This window comes from Stereum hirsutum, assembly GCF_000264905.1.
Source record: "Stereum hirsutum FP-91666 SS1 unplaced genomic scaffold STEHIscaffold_14, whole genome shotgun sequence".
Classification (NCBI taxonomy): domain Eukaryota; kingdom Fungi; phylum Basidiomycota; class Agaricomycetes; order Russulales; family Stereaceae; genus Stereum; species Stereum hirsutum.
Window position 1 is genome coordinate 269,472 of NW_006763144.1, and position 19,553 is coordinate 289,024.

Sequence of the window (19,553 nt, forward strand, 5' to 3'; positions counted from 1 at the left end):
CACTGAAACAGGCAACCAGGCACGTGCTACGCACGCGATCGTTGCCTGTTAAATTTCCCTGATCCATATCGTCCTGTTCCGATGAGCCCCACCTTCATTGTTTTCTGTTATTCCTGACATTTCTCGACGAGCGAAGATCGTTAGCGGAACGGCGTCAGAGACGCTGAGGCCAAAGTATGGATAGACAAGATGCGCCAGCGAGCTGGCGCCAGTCGCCGATCCGACCCGTTATGGAAGAAAGAGCGAGCGGCTAAATGGCGGCAAGTGCCCTCGGGAAGTGCCTCGAGAAAGTTGCCTCCGGTTGTGAAACAACGGTCAGGAAAGAATCCCCCGCCACCCTGATATCTCGATATTGAGCCGAATTCGTCGCATGGGTGGGATTCTTGGCCTCAAAGGGGGCCCTTTCTTGTCGAGCTGGAAGGTTCGTCTCGGACGGAGACCCCGTCCTCATGTTCGTCGGCTTTGAACTTGCAGCCGCGGCATCTGGACGAGCCGCCAACACGCCGCCTTGGTCGAGTCTGAAATCGGGCTGATCCAATATACGTCTTTCCTACGGCACGGGCCACGACGCAGGTCCATCGCCAGTGCCGCGTGGGCAGATGTGACGATGGAGGCCAAATTTGAATTAGCAGGATCTTCCCTCAAACACCGACACAACGTTATATGTCCGCGCTCAGATTGATTCAAATGCTCGCCCGGATGTAATTTAGGCATTCCAGTGGTGGCAGCAGCCTCCCCTCTCACCGGCCCTCACCGTCTCTCTCTCAACGCGCACATCGCTCGCCCGTCATCCTTACAACGATTATTGATCGCCCCCTGCCCAACTCTGTGGTGTTTCACCTTGCGGCCTCCTGCAGAGTGAGCTCCTCCATGCCCTCGGTCTCGGTCGCAGTCCCCAGCCACTTGCCACGCTCGTACTGCAAAAACTACACGCCCTGCATCGCCTGAAGTTGTGACTGGTCGCGTGTCTCCAGGTACTTAATCGTCTCCCGTCCCTTTCACTCTCAAATTAATACTTCATTTCCCCGTCCTTTCACCTTCAATTCGTCTTCTTCTCTTAAACTATGTCTTACCACAAGGATTATTACGCAAATTACTCAAGAATGCCTAATAGCAAGAGTCCTGCTCTCGAGGACATGCCTACCGGTTCGTCTTTGGCCGACCAGGGTAGGCGCACTGTACTGCCCCCTCTCACTTTAGCGTTTCCAACCTCTCACTCCTCAGGTTTGTCTTTCTGAATGTCAAATGCACCGCACATGAACTCAACTCTAAAATATCCCAACATAGGACCCGCGACTGCGACGTACACAAGCGCGCATTACCAACAGTATCCCCAGCAACGGCAACCCCAACAGGCTCATGCCGCTCAGGGGTCGTCTTACGAGCACGGAGTTCCAGCCACTCCGTACGGATACGATGCACACTGTCCGTTCTGCTCCCCTTCGTGATCCGCTCTTACGTTGTAGTAACTTTTTACCTTGCAACTCTTCGCCAGATTCACAACCAATGCATCCGTCGCAGCAGCACCAACAGTATCTCTACCAGGAGCAGCCGTACTCTCAGGGCGGCCACCACCAGTATGCATCCCACCATGCTCGTACTTCTCCACCTTCCACCTCCCAACCTCAGCGCCCTCTCCGTCTTAGCATGCCCAGTACTCAGCAATATCCGCGTGATGAGCAACGTTGGACGACCGACTCGGCTTACTATCAGCAGCAGTCCCCTACTAATCTCACCTCACATAGCGACATTCGTTCTCCACAGGCCGGCTATGGCACGGCTTACCCTCAGTACCAAACACTTCAACACACTCCCTACACAACTACGAGTCCCTCCAGAGGCGTCGCTCCCGCATCCGTCCCTCACCATCATACCGGGTCGACAACTCATCAAGCTCACAACTACCCATATGGTGCTGATCGCATGCAGCGTCAAGCTAGCCATGGGTCCGCCGACCGACATGTTCCCTCCCGAAACGTCCCTCACATGCCGTACGCCCGCGGCGCGCCTACCTTGCCCTCTCCCGTCGATTACGACATGAACGAACATTCCCAAGACCCCGTCATCAAGAAGAAGCGTAAACGCGCCGACGCCCACCAGCTGAAGGTCTTGAATGAAGTGTACGCGCGCACGGCGTTCCCAAGCACGGAGGAGAGAAACGACCTGGCGAAGCAGTTGGACATGTCGGCGCGTAGCGTACAGATTTGGTGAGTTGATTGACTTCTCGTTTTCCTTCATCTCCGCCCGCAATGCACCGTTCATGATGGGATTCAGGTTCCAAAACAAGCGACAGTCGATGCGTCAAGGGACTCGTTCGACAAGTCAAAGTGGGACACACCCTGCTATGACCGCCCCACTTCCTGCTCCTGTTGGTTCATCTCATGATGTTCCGACATCCTCGAGGTCGCCTCCTCCCGGTGCCCAGTATAGCGCCACTTCTTCGTCCTCTGTCGCCGGACCATCACGAGCGGGATATTCTGCGCGCTCGCCTCCACCGATGGCCAGACCTACAGGCCAAGGACCCGTTCGACCTCCCAGCAGTGCTGGACACAGAAGTGGGGAGGTAAAGCCAGGATGGTCTAGTGGCTATGGACGGGGATACTGATGGGTGTTGGGTACGCGTCTCTGGCACGCATGAGGTCTCGGACAAAGGCTTTGTTCGTCTTCACGATTCACGGCAACGGTTTCCATTTCTCCTCTTCATCTCCCTTCTGGTCTTCCATGTTGCTTTCATTTGTCTCCATATCATCACGCACATTCATTGTCACACAAGAAGTCATCTTACTAATTATTCTACATGCTCACGTTCCGATCTCTGATCATTGCATTGCTGTCGACGTCTAATCTTATTCAGCTCGGACTACTTATGTCGCATTCCTACCCGACATTGCATTGATGTTCTCATACACATACTCACGATTCGACTGATATCACTCTGCTTTCTGTATATGTTATATCTATCCGCACGTTCCCGAGTTGCTTTATCGGTCTGTATCATGCTATCCCTGTCTTCCGGTCTTCTTTCATGTTTACTTCATGTTCATTTCATCTTATGTTGATTATGAACCTTCCATTCCGTTTCTCAAATAAACCGTACATCTCTCCTCCTTAGCTACCCGCTCTAAACCCGTATATTACTCTACTAGCTTTCTTCACACTCACATAGCCACGTTCCCTTGTCTTTCTCTAGTTCTCACTGCCAGCCTACATACAATAATAATACTACAAACCCTATTCGTACTATACTTAAAACACTTACACCTACTTCTTCTACGTACTTACACCTCGTTCTCGTATCAGATTCGGACTCGCGCGAAGGCATCTCAGTACATCAGGTCGGACGCCTTCTCGTTACTTAATTTCATCGCTTTCATCTCTACTGCGGGTCATCTGCCATCGATTCATCTTGAGTCGCCTCGTCGCGGGAGACCTTATAAAATGATGAGACAAGCGAACATGTCTTCGACTCGGAGTGGGTCAGCCAGTTAATTTCGGGATGACACAAGGACGCTAGGACAGTCCTCGTCCTGCAAAGCGTAGAATTCTCCCCGACGGAGAACAGTATGTATTAGTGTGTACGAAGATCCCCAATGATGCCGTTGCGTCCTCGAGATGCAGCGGTCGGGACGCTTATGATGTACGTATTCGACGTTTTACTGCGAGCTCATATGCGCCTAAATGCCGCAAAGTTTGGACCATCCAGGCTAAAAGTCTGATTGCCATGATAGGATGAAGTCGGCTTGTGGACTCTTGTGTACTAACACAAATCACCCACGTTTTCGTCGAGGTCTCCGTCATGGCGCGATGGTACAATTCTGCCCCCGTTACATACGCAGAGAACGCCGTCTTCCAACAGAACCACGGGCAAGTCCAGATTCTGTCCCTGCATCTGTATAACCCCACAGTTCTAGCCCGAGACGAAACGAGAAAACGGAGGGTTTCTCTCCGATGTGCCTTATTAGCCCCATCCCGATCGCATTTAATTTTGAATTCATTTACTCGCCAAAAATGAAGCAACGCGATTCGTCCAACAGCGGAACATTATGCTGTCATGTACGGTCAGCGGACACCGAATTCGCTGCTTCGGACTTACGCCCAGCATCTTTCTCGTCTTCCCGTCCGTTCCGTCTCCTCGAGAGAACATCGGCGGCCAGGAGTTGCCATAAATACAGGACCCAGCCAAGGCCAAGCGAATGCCGGAGAGTCGTGACGCAAGAGGGCAATCCTGTTCCAGTTCTCTTGTTACGTCGTTTCATCCAGAAGAGTAGCGCCATATGGCCGAGAAGGCGTCGTACATCGTATCAAGAAGGCGTCGAGCACGGATCACATAGGTTTCGCCCATACGTATAACCTGCATTCTCCGCGTAAAAGCCACGACCGTACGGGTTGAGAAGCCATCAGAACCAGTAGCGATTCGTTATGTCTCCGACGTAGCTCTTCTGCAAAGGATGCTCTGGCCTAGCCTGATGTCGCCGGAAGTTCTCCCATGAAACCTTCGAGAACATGGCGGAGAGTCAGTTTTGTTTGTATTGTACGTTTTCGAATCAGGCGATGCGGTCGAACGCGGGACGTAGAAGAGTCATTCGCACCTCTGTTAGGTGTTAGGGGGGTCGTGTGTCCCTCGACAGACGTACAAACAATCTGCAAGCGCAGGACGACCATCAGCCCGAGGCGTGATATCGCTCGAAGTGAGGCTGTCACGGCGTCCCAGAGCAGAAATCTGGGCAACCACTTCAAAGCAGGACTCTAAACCCAAATGAAGCCTTTTGGACGATAAATGAAATCGTCTTCGGGGATATGAAGGAACAAACAGCTGCGAACGGAAATGAACCCGGGAGATGAATCATTTATCGATATGAAGCGAAATATGAAGAGCTAAACGGTCAAAGTCGTCACTCGAAGAAGCCAGACGTACAGCCTATCGCAGGGGCATCTCCTTCCCCCCAAGCTAGGCAAAAAAAGACGGGAAGTTTCTCACCATTTCGCCGTAAGCGCCCTATGCATTCTCAACCACCAAACTCCAGCTGCGAGGGAAACGACGGGTCGATGAAAGACGTGAGAGGGCCTCGATGCTACGCAGAATGTAGAGACCATTCGGAAATAGTCCTAGACCATGCGGCCAAGACCGTCGACGGAGAAGTGGAGCCACGGTCTGTCGCGCAGAGTCCGATGCGTACGGGGCGTCGTCGTGCTTCACCATACCCAGACACGGATATGCGGATCCACGGACCCCGTTCTCGAGCTGTAGGAAAATTTTAACGGGGATAAGGCAGCGCCGAAAGGGCTGGATGAGCACCGCACCTTGGGTCCCCAACGTCAACCACCGCATTCCAAGTGAACATCTGCACGTACAGTGTCACTTCACTGGCGAGTTAAGAAACATGTCAGCAGCAAAAAGGAAATAGTGTCAAAGGCGCGCGATCTCAACATGCACGAAAGGCCTCTGATGGACGGGGACTTCAGCATCTGGATAGTGACGAACGAAGTTAAGACAGCCTTTCGCCGTCTAGCAGTGCAGTGACGAGGGAATCGAACGTCCAACTGGGGCATCGATGCGTCAAAACGGCCCCACCGTCCAGCTGCAGCAAGTTGTGGGCATTGTGAGCTTGACAGCAATAGCAAATACAACCAAGACCGACAGAATGAACGACGCACCGTTTCAACGCCGCCCACAAGTAGATACATGCCCAGAAAAGGCAGACGTTTGAGCCCTCCCACTGACAAGACAAGAATAGAGTAGACGCATGATCGTAAGTCTCACTATGCTCGGAAGACCAGCACAGTGACGCCCCCCATTGCTACGAAACTGGATCGCAAGTCGACAGAAGAATTTCAAAAATATCGCATGGACCGCCACGGTGCTTCCACTAGTAATAACACGCTGTCAAAGCATGTTCAACTTGCGATGTCAAACAGCGGATGCAAATTGCAGACCTTCCCATTTGTGGCCACTCGTGGGCTCTCGTGTATTGGGGCGGTCTGTACATAGATCCACAGGCACGGCAAAGCGCATAACAAGCTAAGCCAAGGTGACATCACACCCACCCGCAGACAGGAAAAATGGAAGAGACATCAGAGAGAATACCCAGAAACGGACGCAAATAACATATGGTGACGAGAAAGGAAATCTATAGAGGATAAAGAGAAAAAGAAATACAGTAGTCCTCTCTGGGGCAAGAGTATACCAGTAATAGCGACGAACGAATTACGATAGCGGTGCGAAGGCAAAAGATAATGACACTCACAGCCCGGGATGGATCAAAATACGACGAACACGCACAAACCGCACGCAATACAGCGTTCAACCCAAAATCAAAGCTCTGGTCAACATGTGGCACACAGCCCACACCCTACCAATACTGACGCTAGACCCACTCAACCCGAGCGGAACACCCGACGCCTCTATCGTGATAGCAATCACCTCGAACTGACCCTCTAACAACTTAATCCGAATCCGTGTCCTCAGGCTTCGGCCCTCCATGCGTCAACCACGCCAACTTCCTCAACCTCCTCCTCTCCTCCTGAGCCTTCTGCTGGTTCCTCGTCACCTTTTTCTTCTTCTTTATCGGTGGCGTAGATGTTCCTCCGTTCTCCGCGCCACTACCAGCAGGACTGGCGGCGGCCGAAGCGATAGGAGTTTGCACTCTGGATTGTGCTGGAGTGTTCTTAACGCTTGCCTTGGGAGACTTGCCATCCGCGAATGCGTCTTCGACGATAGCCGTCTTGCCCTTATGAGTCATGCGACCACCCTCGACTTGCCAGATCTCGGGACCTACAAAGCGACGCCCACAAACAAACACAGGCACATACAGATGTAGAGAATTCATTTAGTGAATGTCACAAGCGTGGAGAATAGGGGGTAGAGGGCGAGATTAAAAGCCGGATTGGCGACTTACAGAGTGCGGTGACAAACTCCTCGTTGTGAGAGATAATGACCTGCGGGTGTCGATCATGAAGGGGTAAATGAAGGGGGATTTGCAGAGTCACGAAAAGAAGACGTACGACTGCGCCTGCCCAATCCCTAATGGCAACTGCGAGCCCACCAAGTGCCTCTCTGTCCAAGAAATTGCTGGGTTCGTCGAGAACACAAATCTGGATGCAGAAGTCAGTTTATTTGTTCCAGACCGTCGATGCCGACCAAAAGAATCTCACCTGAGGGTTGTTCCAGAGACAAGCAGCAATGACGAGCTTGATCTTTTGGCCTATATCCCGCCAGTTCAGTATCAATAGCCTACACTCAGAAGCTCGAAAGCTTACCACCGGAGAGGCCAGCGATCTCATTGTACTGCGCGATATCTCCATCCAATCCGATATCCTCAAGATGCTTCCTGACGACATGGGCAGCAGTGTCTCGCTGACCGGCGCCCTCTCTCGAAGACTCGAGATCATCGAATTGTCCGACGAACTTGCCGAAGCCCTTGTTCAGGAGCTCCTCACGAGGAATCCACGTGTTGAACTTGTGGTCGAGCCCTTGCCATTTAACCTCGTACTGAAGCGACTTCTTGAGCTTCTGACGGCCCATGATCATCTGCATAAAGGGGAAGGGGGTAAGTCATGGAGCGTCTGTTTATAGGGGTGCGAACGGACGAACCTCCAATCGCCGACGTTCTCCGTTCTTGCCAACGAAGTCGGTGTTCATTAACTCCTTCTCCTCCGGGGTCATCACACGAGTGGCCTTCTCCAAAATTTCACCTGAAGCGGCGATCGATGACGGGTCAGTGCGGCCCAAAAAAAGACCACGGATGGCACTCACGATCATGGCCATCCTGGAAACGCCACTGGATATACTGAATAGGCGTCTTCTCAAGATGGCGTTCTACAAGAAAGGAACAAGGATGTGAATCAGTGATACGGTGACAATTCAAGGATAGAAGGGATTATACCAATATGATGGGTAGCGTGTTGAGATACATATCCGATACGCAATGCAGGGTGTTTATACACTGTTCCCTCCTGGGGTATCGTTTCTCCCTAAGGATCGAGCAAATCGGTAAGCGTATTATCGCACTCAGAAACAAGGAGCAAACATACAGTCAATAACTTGATGAGCGTCGACTTCCCGGCTCCATTAGGCCCGATGACTCCTACACGACTATATCGAGGCGTCCAGATCAGCTTTTCACATCCTCCCAAGACACGGAGCAAGAGAAGTCAAATAGTCACCTCGACAACGTCAACGCACAGCTGACATTGAACAAATTGGGCACCGTCTTTCCTGGATACGTGAATGTACAATTCGTCATCTTCAAGATCGCCCTCGTGTTGCTCCTCACGCCCATGAGCGACCCGGGTGGCGGGAAAGCGAACTTGACGGAGGTAGCGGCGAGGGTATAGTAGGACTTGGCCTCGGGATGGCCCTCGACGAAATGGGAAAGGTTCCCGCGGTAATACACAAGCTTCTTGGTCTCGTAGTGTATGATATCTGTTGTTACATTGTCTAGGAATCTATTGGTGAACAGGTGATGGACGAGTCAATGAATGCTTCGGAAGAAAGGTCGATGATAGGAACGCACCCAGAGTCGTGACTGACGATGAGACACGTTATGTTTTTGTGGGAGATAAGGTATTGTTCGAGCCACTTGACCGAAGCACGATCCAACTGAAACAAATCATTAAGCGCTGGCGAAGCAAAAATGGCCGACGGAAGAAACATACGTGATTGGTAGGCTATCAAACAGAGAACGAAAGGCCATTAATATCAACGGACAATTTTCGACAAACAGTTGACATACCTCATCGAGAAGCAAAAGGTCGGCATTGTACAACATAGCCCTTCCGAGCTCCAACTTCATCTTCCAACCACCAGACAGACCACCGACGAGATCTGCCTGCCTGGCATCGTCAAAGCCGACCTCTAGCAGCTGGTCGCGGATCTTCTCTCTCGGTACATGTTGCAGCTGCTTATCTGCAAGTATGAAGACATCAGTAACATTCGGCGTCATATATTAGAGACGCAAGACTCACCAGAGGCAACGAAATCAAGGACTGAAAGCGAGGTATCCTCTCCCTGAAGGGCGTGTTCTACCATACAGCAGCGAAGCTGGTCCTGGGGAGGGAAGTTCTCGACCTTGCCCGCCGCCAACTGCCTCATAAGGGTCGATTTTCCGGATCCATTAGTACCCAAGATACCGTAACGGCGACCGCGGAAAAGCGTCAAGCTCGTGTGTGAGAGTAAGAGGAGAGCGCCGTAAGCAAGTGAGAAGACGGTGTCACAGAGAAGTTCGCCTTCCGAAGGGTCGTAGGTCGTCGTGGGCGCGTATTTGGCCTAGAGAAAAAATGATCAGTACATACCACACGAACGACCAAATAAAATTCCATACCTTTTCGATTGCGTGGAAGTGCTCCCGAAGCTCCTCCGCGAACGCCGTACCATCCTTGCTCTCCAACCACGGACCAGTATACGCCCCAACACACCTATTCCACGCCTTCGTGTCCGCAAACTTCTTCTGGGCCACCAAATCCGCGACCAAATTCGCCTCGAACTCGACCGTCTGCTTCAACAGCGGCTCCGCTGGTTGCTTTGGCGTGGTCCCGGAAGGCTCCAACAGCTCATCAGGCAACAACGCCACGATCGCCTCCTTCGCCTCTTTCGTCTCGCTCTCTAGATCCCTCTTCTTCGGTGGGGGCGCATCAGTGGAAGCGCCAGCCTTGGAGAGTGTCTGCAATGCTCCTTCACCGAAAGCGCGGACTTCGGGGAAGGCGGCGCCTTTTGCGATTTTTGAAACACCCTCGACGAGGGGGCTGAGGTAGACAGCTGCGATGTTCGGGTCTCGAACAAGTTTGACGAGGTTGTCGATGACGACGACGGTGCGGCGTTGGACCTCCATGCTGCGATCGTTGAGGGCACGCATGAGGAGGGGGACGAGGACGGCGAGGGCGGGAGACGTCACTTCAGCGACGAAGGTGGTGTTGGAGAGAGACTTGATACAGGCCGGGACGGAGGAGGGTTCGGCCATGCACTTGACGAGGGAAGGAATATGAGGTGCGAGATCGGCGTTGGCGAGAGTGGTACAAAGGAGGGTAGCGCATTTGATCGCGGCCGACGAAACCTACACAAGCGGATTAGAGGTCATACTCCAGGACTCGAGAGGACTTAAACATACCTCATTTTTGGTATCGTGCATAGCCTTCTCGACCTTGGGTAAAGTTACGCCCAATTCATTCGCTACCTGCTCCCCAGCGCTCGCCACGAAACCCTTGATCGCATCCAGCGCCCCCACCTTCGTCCTCCACTTTCCGTTCTCCAAAATATCCTCAAGCACCCTGAAGACGACTCTTGTAGCCTCGGGCGGGAACAACTTCAAAATTGCCTTGGTGGCATTGATTGAAGCCTGGCGGACGACGTCGCCCTTGTCCATGTAAAGTTCGAAGAGGATGGGAAGGGAAGGGAGGAGAATGGGACCTGCGGGGGCACCGAGTGTGGTGGCAAGAGCTTGGTAGCCCAATGGAGCTGATTCACGCTCGAAGCCTGATTTTTTGTTGGATGCGAACTTGTCGAGGGTGGTCAAGACTTCGCCATCGCTAATTTTAAATTCATGGTAAGTAATTGTGAGATGCATTCTGTTGGAATCTCATGAGACCAACGTACGTTATGGATTGCAATCCGTGTTTCTGAACTTCACGGGCAAGTTTGTCGGCGGCTGCCTTCGCATCTGCACACTGGCATCAGATATATGAGCTGATGTAAGGGTCAAGGGGACATACCTGGGGCGGTAGGAGCTGTCCTGAGCGACTCGAGGATAGAAGAGAACATGGTCGTCTCTGATGCACTGACAGCGACGGGAGACATGACAACTTGAAACGAGAAAAAAAGTAACAAAAAGATGCGTTACGGCTGGCAACCCAAAAAAATCTATGAGAGGTACAATGCGGCCGGCGATGAAGACGCAAGCAGTTCTAAGCGGTCGTTTACGTTGATTTTCTAGCGAAAAGAAAGACTGAGTGGTGGTTGTTGGTCGTCGCCGTCGTCGTCGTCGAGCCCGCCGCGTTCGTGGGGGTGATGGTGGAAGGAGAGGGACGAACGTTGGATAGCCAGCCCGCTGTCGATTTGGACGGCTGTGCTAACCCCGCTCGTCCGTCAAAATTTGGCCACACGTGGCCCGCGATCTTATCAGTCCCGTTTGATTTTTCAGCTGCCGTTACATCGGCAGTGCCACAGTGGCGAGCTACCCAGTCACAAGTGAGGGATTGGGGATGAGATTCGCAGCAGTGTCTAGTCGTACAACAAGTCTTGAACATTATAGTGACAGATCAGTGATACTTCTCATACTAGGTCTCCGTAGTTTCTCTCCGGTAAGGTGTAATCACTAGCGGAGCCTGACTGCCTTCCTTGAAACTTCCCGCCACAAACGGTCTCGTAAAAACGCTGAACGAAGAAGGAAAGTCAGCGACAAACTGGTGGAAGACAATAATATTTTAATGTACGTACACATTTGCTTTGGTTATTCGCTGGCTTGGGTCTTCCGAGAACACAAAATCCGTGACGAGTATATAGATCAGCATCTTCATTTCTATGTTCGCGACGTGTAATCCAATGCACGCCTATAATTAAGGAAGTGGTGAGATAACATTGATGAAAAATAAGTGAATGTTGCGTACCCGAGGACCAGCAGAAAAAGACAGCAGGTTGTTGTAGATGCCAGGCAATTCCTTGACCGATTCAGGCAGATCATTCCACCTATCAGGCCTTTGTTATGTCGTCAGCGAATGTCCTCTATGGAAGTGGATAAAGAAGAAAATCTGAAGCTCACTTGAACTCTCTCGCATCCTCTCCCCAATATTCCCTATCCAAATTCATCCCCTCGATAGGAATATGGACAACAGTTCCCTTCGGCACTAGAATCTCATTCACAACCGCCCCGTTCCTCAACCGCACAGGATCCTTCATCGGCAACTTATCATCCTTCACCGCTACCCTTATACTCGAATGCACAGGCGGAATCAGCCTCAACGACTCCCGAATCACATTCTGCAAAAAGGGCGCATTGTTCACATTATCCCATAACGAAGCGACTTCGTCTTGAGTGAGAGACGAGTGTGGAGCAAGAGGTCGAAGAGCAAGAAGTTCGTCACGGAGCTGAGACTGGATGTGTGGATTTTTGGCAAGGAGGACGATGGTCCATGTTAGTCCGAGAGATGTAGTGTCTGTGCCAGCAGCCATGAAGGTGTTGATGCTGTTCAGGACGTCTTCATCTGAGATACGCTGTTCGGGGGCAATGGCAGTCGAAGCATTGGATTTCACTGAAGTCGGACTGTTTCAACAAACTGAACAAAAAAAAAGTTGAAGGAGGAAACATACGAAGGAGCGATAGCATATCCTTCCCTCCGTAGGCATTTCCAGTCTGCTCGCCTTCGCGAATCTTCTGCTGCTTCTCCTGGATCAGTTGCATCGCGACTCTTCGAATCGTGGCCTGGCCTGATTGAATTGCATGGCTGGTCTCATCAGGCTATATTCGCAGAAATAAGATACTCAAGCCCACCGTGGGGTAGAAGATATCACGGAATACACGTACGAAGAACCAGTAGATCCAAGGGAACCAGATGGCGAGAATAGACTTCACGGCCTGAGCTTGCGAGAGCGCTAGGTTGAACATGTCCCTGTACGCACAGAACAATTCGTTCGACTCGTCTTGAATAGAGTTGAAGCTGTAATCAAAGCCTATATGAAGCATTCGTCAGTGTCAGCTTAATCTAAATTCGTTTCTCGAGACGGCTCACATGCCAACCCAATCACATCGAACGTCGCCCTGCTGACCCAACGACAAACGTCCACAGCTAATCTCCCTTTTCCTGCTACACTCTTCTCTGCTCCGTCCACAGAGGGAGTGTCCAGCGACTTGCTATCCTTTTCGCTCAGCATCTCCATCCACCTGTCACTCATCTGCTGGCCCTTCATCATTATCATCGGCACGAATACTCTCAGATTCTGAACCGAGAAGCCAGGCGTTATAACCCTCCTCTGACGTTTGTGCTGTACACCCTCAGAGGAGAGAAGTCCACATCCTATGAGACTTGTGATGAGGCGACGGGTCTGCCAGGGCTTCTCGTATATCATAGAGTTCTTCGCGACGTGGTTCACAGAGACTGTGTCCATCGGAAGGAGACGTTCATCAAACTATGATCATACAGGTGAATTTGCGCCACAAAACAAGTAAAACGTAGAGTAAGCGTACCGGATGGATGCCCTTGATCCGTATATTCCTACCATATTGATGTACGAATCGTTCGTGACTTTCAGGTGACCTGCCTGGACTACAAGAGTACATCTCCGTCAACCAACCATGCTCGCGGCGAAGAGCACCAATCTACTCACTCAAGGACAAGGCCCATATGACCCCCGAACCAGTTCTTCGACTCAGGCCCATCCAGCAGCAGAAATGGATTCCTTCTCCTCTGGATCTCGAGGTAAGTCCCATACACGACCACAAGACCCACAAAAAGCCATATTTCCGCGCCTCCGATATTCGAGAACAGCGAGAGCCTCGACATAGCTAAAGCGGCGAGAACGAGAGCGATAGCTTGATAGAGCATTTTTGTCGTGTATTGGACGGCTTATAAGGAGCTACGATCTGAAACAACGAGATAGCCATGGCGCACGGCAGTGTGGCCGCGAACGAACAAGAACAATAGAGCGAAAGGTCGAGGCGTGGACGCGTTCGGATCACGTGGGTTTGCTTTCACTCAAGTTGTTCCGAGAATTTCCACACGCCTGTTTCTTCTTGTTCGTCCACAACTCTCATTGTATTCTCAGTCTGGCAGATCTTGGGCTCGAGCTTGAATATCTTGTTCTAGAGTGTCGTCTAGCCTGCGTATATATTCTTGACCCCGCCAAGTGATTTATACTTTCTTGTCTTGAGGAATGCTTCCTATCTTTCCGACTACAAGGCGTACAGCCAGGAGCGAGCAAGACGGGGAGTAGTGCTCAGAATATCTAGTCTGTGGGTACATATTGGATAGGCTTGGCCCTTAGAACATTATTTGGGTATCTGCGCGAGCATAATTGCCCTTTCGATTCTCGTCCTTATCGATACTTCTCTACGATCTCGGCGAATTCACCTCAGAACTACTGCCACTCCCCCTCATCCTACCCATCACACTCCGCAGTGACCTCTCGATATCCATCTTGAACACGCTCGACGTACTCCTCATCGAATTCAACAGCACCGGGGGCTTCGGGAAATCGTACGGCTCTACTCCCAACGAACGCTGACTGGCCCAAGTCCGCATACTGCTTGTATCCGATTCCGACGAAGCCAGCTCATCTTGCCATATATCGACGGACTCGTATTCTTCGGCTTCTGGATCGAAGAAAGAGCGACTTGATTTGCTGTTGTAGGTGCGATACATATAGGCCAAGTCGGCGTCGGAGGAAGGGCTGGAGGAGATGAGGACGCTCGGTAATGGCGGTGGTTGTTCTTCCTTCGATGTCAACGCGAGGACTACCTTAGCCTTCTCATATTCCATGCTCACCCGTCTCACACCCTGCATCTCCACCACCGTTACGTTCTCCGGCTCGGACTCGCTGACGCCCTCCCCGAACGACGTGACTGACGACCGTATCGACGCCTCCTCGGAAAACTCGTCGCTTTCGTAAATCTCCTCTGGCATGGGACTCGCGTCCGAATCCTTCCTCTGTAGGTATACTGCTTCGTCATAAGCGACCAAGTGACCCGCAGTCATCGAATACACGGAATATGGCCTTGAAAAAGCGAGAGCGTCGGCGGGATTGTCTTTTGGAAACGCGCATTCTGAAGGGTCCGAGACGATGTGCCCGTCGAGTTCATCCAGCGAGTCTGACGGATCGTAGAAAGGGTCTTCTGTTGGTCTCTCGTCGAAAATGTCTGCGATGGCGCCATCTCCCAAGTCATATTCTCGCTCGTCTTCGCCCTCGTCTTCCGTAACTTCGGCAATCGTATCCAGTTCAGAGCGATGATCTGTGAGAAATACAGAATCTGGTGCTGATGCTGTGCGCGTGGAAGCTGAATAGAGCTGGGCGGCTACGAAGTTCACGTCTTCAGGAGTAGAAGATCGCTGGGAGTCCTCTCGGTGTACTGTGCTCTTGGTCTGGCTCTGGATGGTCTGAGCACGAGTTGAATGGACGAGTCCTGGAGCGTGAATCACTCTTCCTTTCCCCGAATCTACGTCCTCCTTCACGATGATAGGCAATTGAGCTCCTGCCTCCGCCATTCTCTGGACTCCCCTGCGGGCCTTCTCCCTCGAATTACCCTTCCCTCTTCGTATCTCCCCTCTCCATCCTTTCGGAACAAATCTCCTTGCTTTCTCTATTCTTCCCTTCTCCGCCTGTGTAATCGCTATACTGAACCTTGAGGGAACTGTCCTGGCCGCCGCACGGCGTCTTGCTAGAGCCGTGTAGGTCACGATCACAAAGATGAAGATTATAACGAGGATGCTGGAGAGAATCGCGGTAAGGTGTTGAGGCGCTGATGCATCTGCGGCTTGAAGAATGGGAGGGATCTGAGGAACAGGTTCGTCTGGTGCGAGAAGACCGGAGCTTCCGGCCGAGTCGTCGACATCTAGCTCGGATTGAGTATCCGGCTGTGTGTACGAGGTCGAAGTCTCGTCTCCTGCCCTTGGAAGGAGTCGAGAAGAGATATGTAGAGGGTTATTGGGTTGGCGGGCGAAGTTGTGAGGATGACCGTGGTGCTCGAGGTTGTGCATACGTCGTTGGTGGACATTCGAGTAGGATGTCGTCCCGAATACCGTAGGAGGGGTCTCCAAGGATTGAGACCGAGGTTGTATCATGTCTGAGGTACTGTCTATGGTGGGATTTTGGCGGCGTTTGGCACCTCTACGCTTAGGCCTGGGCTGAGACTCGATAGTATGTGACGCTGCTAATGAGGCGTAGACGGTCGTTGCAGTTGCCGTTAAAGTCAAAGTTTCTATGGTTGATGATGTGATGCTCGCAATAACATAAGATAGCTCTGTGGGTGCCATGGCGGGATAGTGCTGTTAGGATAAAGTGGTTTGGGGGAGGCAGCGAGTAGTTGTTGGCGGAAATGCTCGAACGATACTGGACCCGGGAAGTATTACGGCTTCTTTCTTGAATCGACTGTTGGATCGAGATCTAAAGATCCAACGACCGACTGATCGTTCATTCAGTCCATAAGTAGCTTCTCATTTCATGTTCCGCTCATTGTCCTTCAACGATCATGATTTACTTCCGTCAGCCGTCGCGGGTTTACGCTGCGCCACACGATGAATACCATGATTTTTTCTTAAGGGCTTGGCGAGGCTCGATGAACAGGTGGCATATAAGTTGTCATGGTCTCGAATGGGGGTATCGATTTCATGGACCTGCCACCTAAAGCGTCGCCAGTCTCGCGAGTAGCCATGCTCGGCAGTCCTGAGAGGCCCGTACTTTATATTTCGTTGCGCCCCGGCGCAGTCGAACCCTGAGCACTTCGGTGAGTCCCTTGAATCAGAAACCGTCGCCGTGACGTAGTGAAGTCCACATATGCTGGAGTATCTCCAGTCCCGTGTATTGAGGCTTGTCGCATAAGTACCGCACGAAAAGCAAAAGACTAATCGTACGCCAATCCCGCCGCCGCCTTATGCGCCCCGTCAAACCCAACCCTCCAAAGTCCCCTCATCCACGCCGCCGTCTTCCTCGCCCACGCCTGCGTATCCAAGAACATCTCCAGGACCGCCAAGCTCCTATAAAGCTTCTCGTATCGCCTATAAACCGCGCCCGCGACCACAGATCGATAATACATCAACGATCCAACAGTCGACGGTGAGAGGAAGAAGCGAAAGCACGTACCACCAGCAGGAGATGTATTCGCCCAGGTTATGGAATGAGAAGAGACCCTGTTCGCGCATGGAGTCGAGGACTCGTCTTCTGTCGTCTCGCCACACGGCGGTGGCGCAGTATTTTGCCATGATTAAGAATACCCGTACCTATAACAATACCCAGTCTTTAGTACAATCCAAACGACGGAAAACTGAAGTCACACAGACTTTTGAATGTGTAGTAGCTAATGCGTGATCAAGACTCCTGCTCGACATTGCGCATCAGCGCTCGTCCCCGATTCGATGGTAGATTCGTATTCTGTTCATTTGGAAGTATGCACGTACCGCGTCAAATCGTTCAACTTGAACACCATGAGCACTCTCCTCGGCACTTTTCGTAGGATGGTAAATACTGAGAGTAAAAGACCTTCTCGAGTCACGACGGCATTCCGAATGGCTTCCATTTCTTCTTCGGATTGTGGCATAAGATCCATTACGCTCGAAGCTCGGTGGAAAGCGGATTCAGGATCTGGCGTTGCATTGGGATCGTCGGACATGGTAGCTCGACCTAAGATGAAGGAATAAGTCAGAAAAACGCGAAGACTCGTTATCACATCCACCTTACCAGTCAGAGCTGCTTCAAATACCGGATACTGTAAGGGGAGTTAACGACAGAGAACAAGAGTTCGAGTAGATAACACTCACGAGTTCAGGCCCAATGTTACCAACCAACTCAGCATACTTTCTTCGATCTGCGTTCGTTTCAGGGGATGCAGGGGCGATAAGAGCTAGCCAGAGCTTGCTATAGTTTATTCGGAGCGGGGTGTCGAGGTCGAAGTAGAGGCCATGGTCTAAGAGTACTATCTCGAAGTTGTAGGGTGACTTCGATACTTCGGGTCGAGGTCGGATGAGGAGATTGCCTGAAAGCACAACGCTGTATCAGCATGAGGCCTTTCAAGAGATGGCGCGTAAAAGTGTACCGGGATGAGGATCCTAAAAGTACTCAACCTTGCTCAGCTACTGCATTATCACCGCAGTGTCCACGCGAAAGAAACTCACAGCATGGAACCATCCATTCAAGTACACCATCTGCGAAAATATCCTCGATAGCTCCAACGAGACCTTATTCCTGTCGATATTATGATCCGCAAGGTACTCCAGATCGTCGACTCGTCCACCTTGGATGAATTCCATGATGAGCACCCGTTTCGTGGCTGCGATGACTTCGGGGATATATAGCGATGTCCGAAATTTCTCGAAGTCCTTCGCGGCACGTTCGGCATTCCTTGCTTCATGCACGAAGTCCATCTCTTTCGGGAGATTTTCGCGCATTTCTTCGCCAAGCCAGGTAAATTCAAAGTCGGGGAACCATCGTTTGATCCAGCCTAACGAACATAAAGGTTGGTGGCCGGGGCGGGTGAGAACAGGCGAAGAGCCTGCGTACCGAGTGTGACCTCGACCATCTCCATGTCAATCTCGCAGAACTCAGCTAGATGAGGATGTTGAAGCTATACGCCAAAGTGTAAGTTGATTCTATTGAGACGACGTTTAAAGTCTGGAACAGGAAGACATACCTTCACAGCGACAGTCTTCCCGCTTTGCCTATGATGCCCCACATGCACCTGTGCCAGACTCGCTACGCCTATCGGTTCAGGTTCAAATGAGTCGAAAATATCAGACAGCGGTTGTCCAATGTCCGACAGGAAGAGTGCTTCCACATCTTCTACTGGTGTCGGCTCGCACTGGTCTTGAAGTGGTCTCATGGTAGCGGTCCATTCTATTGGCAATACGACCCTGTTCGTTTCATTGGTATGAATGTCGGCAGAGTGGGGAGAAGACGGCGAACGTACAGGGATGCCATATGTTGTCCGAGCTTGATAAATACGCCTGCACATAGACAGGGAATGCTCAGCGCCCTGGCCGTCCAACCAATATATGAAATAAAATGGAGGGTGCGTACCTCCATTCGCTAGTAATGCTTTCAGTACCCTCTCCGCACTCCTCTTGTGACACCGCGAATACGCTTGTAATTGCTCCTTCTCATCCGCATACGTCTGCGCGAACGTTCTCTTATAATCAATAGCACCCAACACCGCAGCCTCTAACATCCAGTCATACATATCACATATGAGCTCAACATATCCACAATAACATCCACATCCAAACGTAGCCTACCATAGCTCGAAGAACTCACCAGCGACTCTCGAGCATCGTACAGCAGCCAGCACAGTATGCCTAAACGGCTGATACTTCTCATACGCCACCCATCCCGCTCCACCGACCAATAATAAAGCAGTCACAGTCGCGCCAGCTGCTTTCGCCTGTTTTGTTCGCAATTCGGCGGGTTCCAGTGGTTTCTTGACATGACGAGGTGCGCGGCGTGAAGGCCAACGACTGAAGAATGTTCTTCGGAATTGTGAGCGTCCGTCGCTGAGTATGAATGATGTGGTTGAAGACGACGATGGCGCCGCTGATGAAATATGAGATGTGAGGTGATGTCGATGAGGAGCTCGCCAGGAGAGACAGCGTCGGGAGAGTGACTGCATGGAGGGAGCGCGAGTCTGGCGAGACGCGACTCTGCAACTTCGGCTAAGATTTTGGGTGGTGAGACGTCATGTGGCGTTGTGGGGGAAGTGGGCCACAATACACACTGTGTATACCCTTGCACTCTGTGCACAACCCCCTGGATTGGATTCAGGCTTCAGAAGGAGGCAAAGAAACGAGTTCAAGGCCGTCGTGTATCTGGGGCCCGACCCTACTCACACAACGCATTCTGAGAACGAACATCAGTGTATCAAGAACAA

At 51.6% G+C, this 19,553-nt stretch overlaps 5 protein-coding genes across 5 annotated transcripts; 1 reads left to right on the forward strand and 4 right to left on the reverse strand.

Annotated features, from left to right (window-relative positions):
- Nucleotides 1-1,064: 1,064 nt before the first annotated feature.
- Nucleotides 1,065-3,248, forward strand: STEHIDRAFT_141371 (homeobox-domain-containing protein; the record flags this gene model as incomplete). Its single annotated transcript, XM_007307859.1, has 4 exons — nt 1,065-1,224; nt 1,288-1,425; nt 1,496-2,207; nt 2,275-3,248. 4 exons carry the CDS (start codon nt 1,065-1,067, stop codon nt 2,603-2,605), a joined length of 1,341 nt encoding a protein of 446 aa, XP_007307921.1. The 3' UTR covers nt 2,606-3,248.
- Nucleotides 3,249-5,970: 2,722 nt separating this feature from the next.
- Nucleotides 5,971-11,036, reverse strand: STEHIDRAFT_124070 (uncharacterized protein). Its single transcript, XM_007307860.1, has 18 exons — nt 10,705-11,036; nt 10,589-10,652; nt 10,104-10,521; nt 9,321-10,049; nt 8,965-9,265; nt 8,733-8,905; nt 8,656-8,667; nt 8,514-8,599; nt 8,164-8,445; nt 8,032-8,092; nt 7,884-7,971; nt 7,754-7,816; nt 7,592-7,692; nt 7,258-7,528; nt 7,153-7,202; nt 7,003-7,092; nt 6,897-6,936; nt 5,971-6,772 (listed from the first exon to the last, which is right to left on the reverse strand). Exons 1-18 carry the CDS (start codon nt 10,787-10,789, stop codon nt 6,444-6,446), a joined length of 3,243 nt encoding a protein of 1,080 aa, XP_007307922.1. The 5' UTR covers nt 10,790-11,036; the 3' UTR covers nt 5,971-6,443.
- A 232-nt stretch (nt 11,037-11,268) lies between these two features.
- STEHIDRAFT_64285 (cytochrome-450 hydroxylase) lies at nt 11,269-13,488 on the reverse strand (the record flags this gene model as incomplete). The annotated part of the gene is made up of 9 exons (XM_007307769.1): nt 11,269-11,365; nt 11,429-11,541; nt 11,599-11,686; nt 11,751-12,240; nt 12,299-12,446; nt 12,513-12,658; nt 12,718-13,114; nt 13,173-13,251; nt 13,313-13,488. The coding sequence occupies 9 exons, from the start codon at nt 13,486-13,488 to the stop codon at nt 11,269-11,271; spliced, it is 1,734 nt and encodes a 577-aa protein (XP_007307831.1).
- Nucleotides 13,489-14,034: 546 nt separating this feature from the next.
- On the reverse strand, nt 14,035-15,954 carry STEHIDRAFT_113823 (uncharacterized protein; the record flags this gene model as incomplete). The annotated part of the gene is made up of 1 exon (XM_007307861.1): nt 14,035-15,954. One exon carries the CDS (start codon nt 15,952-15,954, stop codon nt 14,035-14,037), a length of 1,920 nt encoding a protein of 639 aa, XP_007307923.1.
- Nucleotides 15,955-16,541: 587 nt separating this feature from the next.
- STEHIDRAFT_64038 (ABC1-domain-containing protein) lies at nt 16,542-19,295 on the reverse strand (the record flags this gene model as incomplete). Its single annotated transcript, XM_007307744.1, has 13 exons — nt 16,542-16,695; nt 16,781-16,917; nt 16,978-17,017; nt 17,095-17,317; nt 17,375-17,402; nt 17,455-17,669; nt 17,730-17,742; nt 17,809-18,134; nt 18,194-18,257; nt 18,324-18,543; nt 18,600-18,636; nt 18,710-18,850; nt 18,944-19,295. 13 exons carry the CDS (start codon nt 19,293-19,295, stop codon nt 16,542-16,544), a joined length of 1,950 nt encoding a protein of 649 aa, XP_007307806.1.
- Nucleotides 19,296-19,553: the final 258 nt, after the last annotated feature.

Coding starts and splice junctions, on each gene's coding strand:
- STEHIDRAFT_124070 (XM_007307860.1), bottom strand. CDS start 10,789: ATGTCTCCCGTCGCTGTCAGTGCATCAGAGACGACCATGTTCTCTTCT. Junction 10,522..10,588: donor CACGGATTGCAATCCATAAC/GTACGTTGGTCT, acceptor ATTTAAAATTAG/CGATGGCGAAGTCTTGACCA. Junction 8,906..8,964: donor CCTTGATTTCGTTGCCTCTG/GTGAGTCTTGCG, acceptor TCATACTTGCAG/ATAAGCAGCTGCAACATGTA.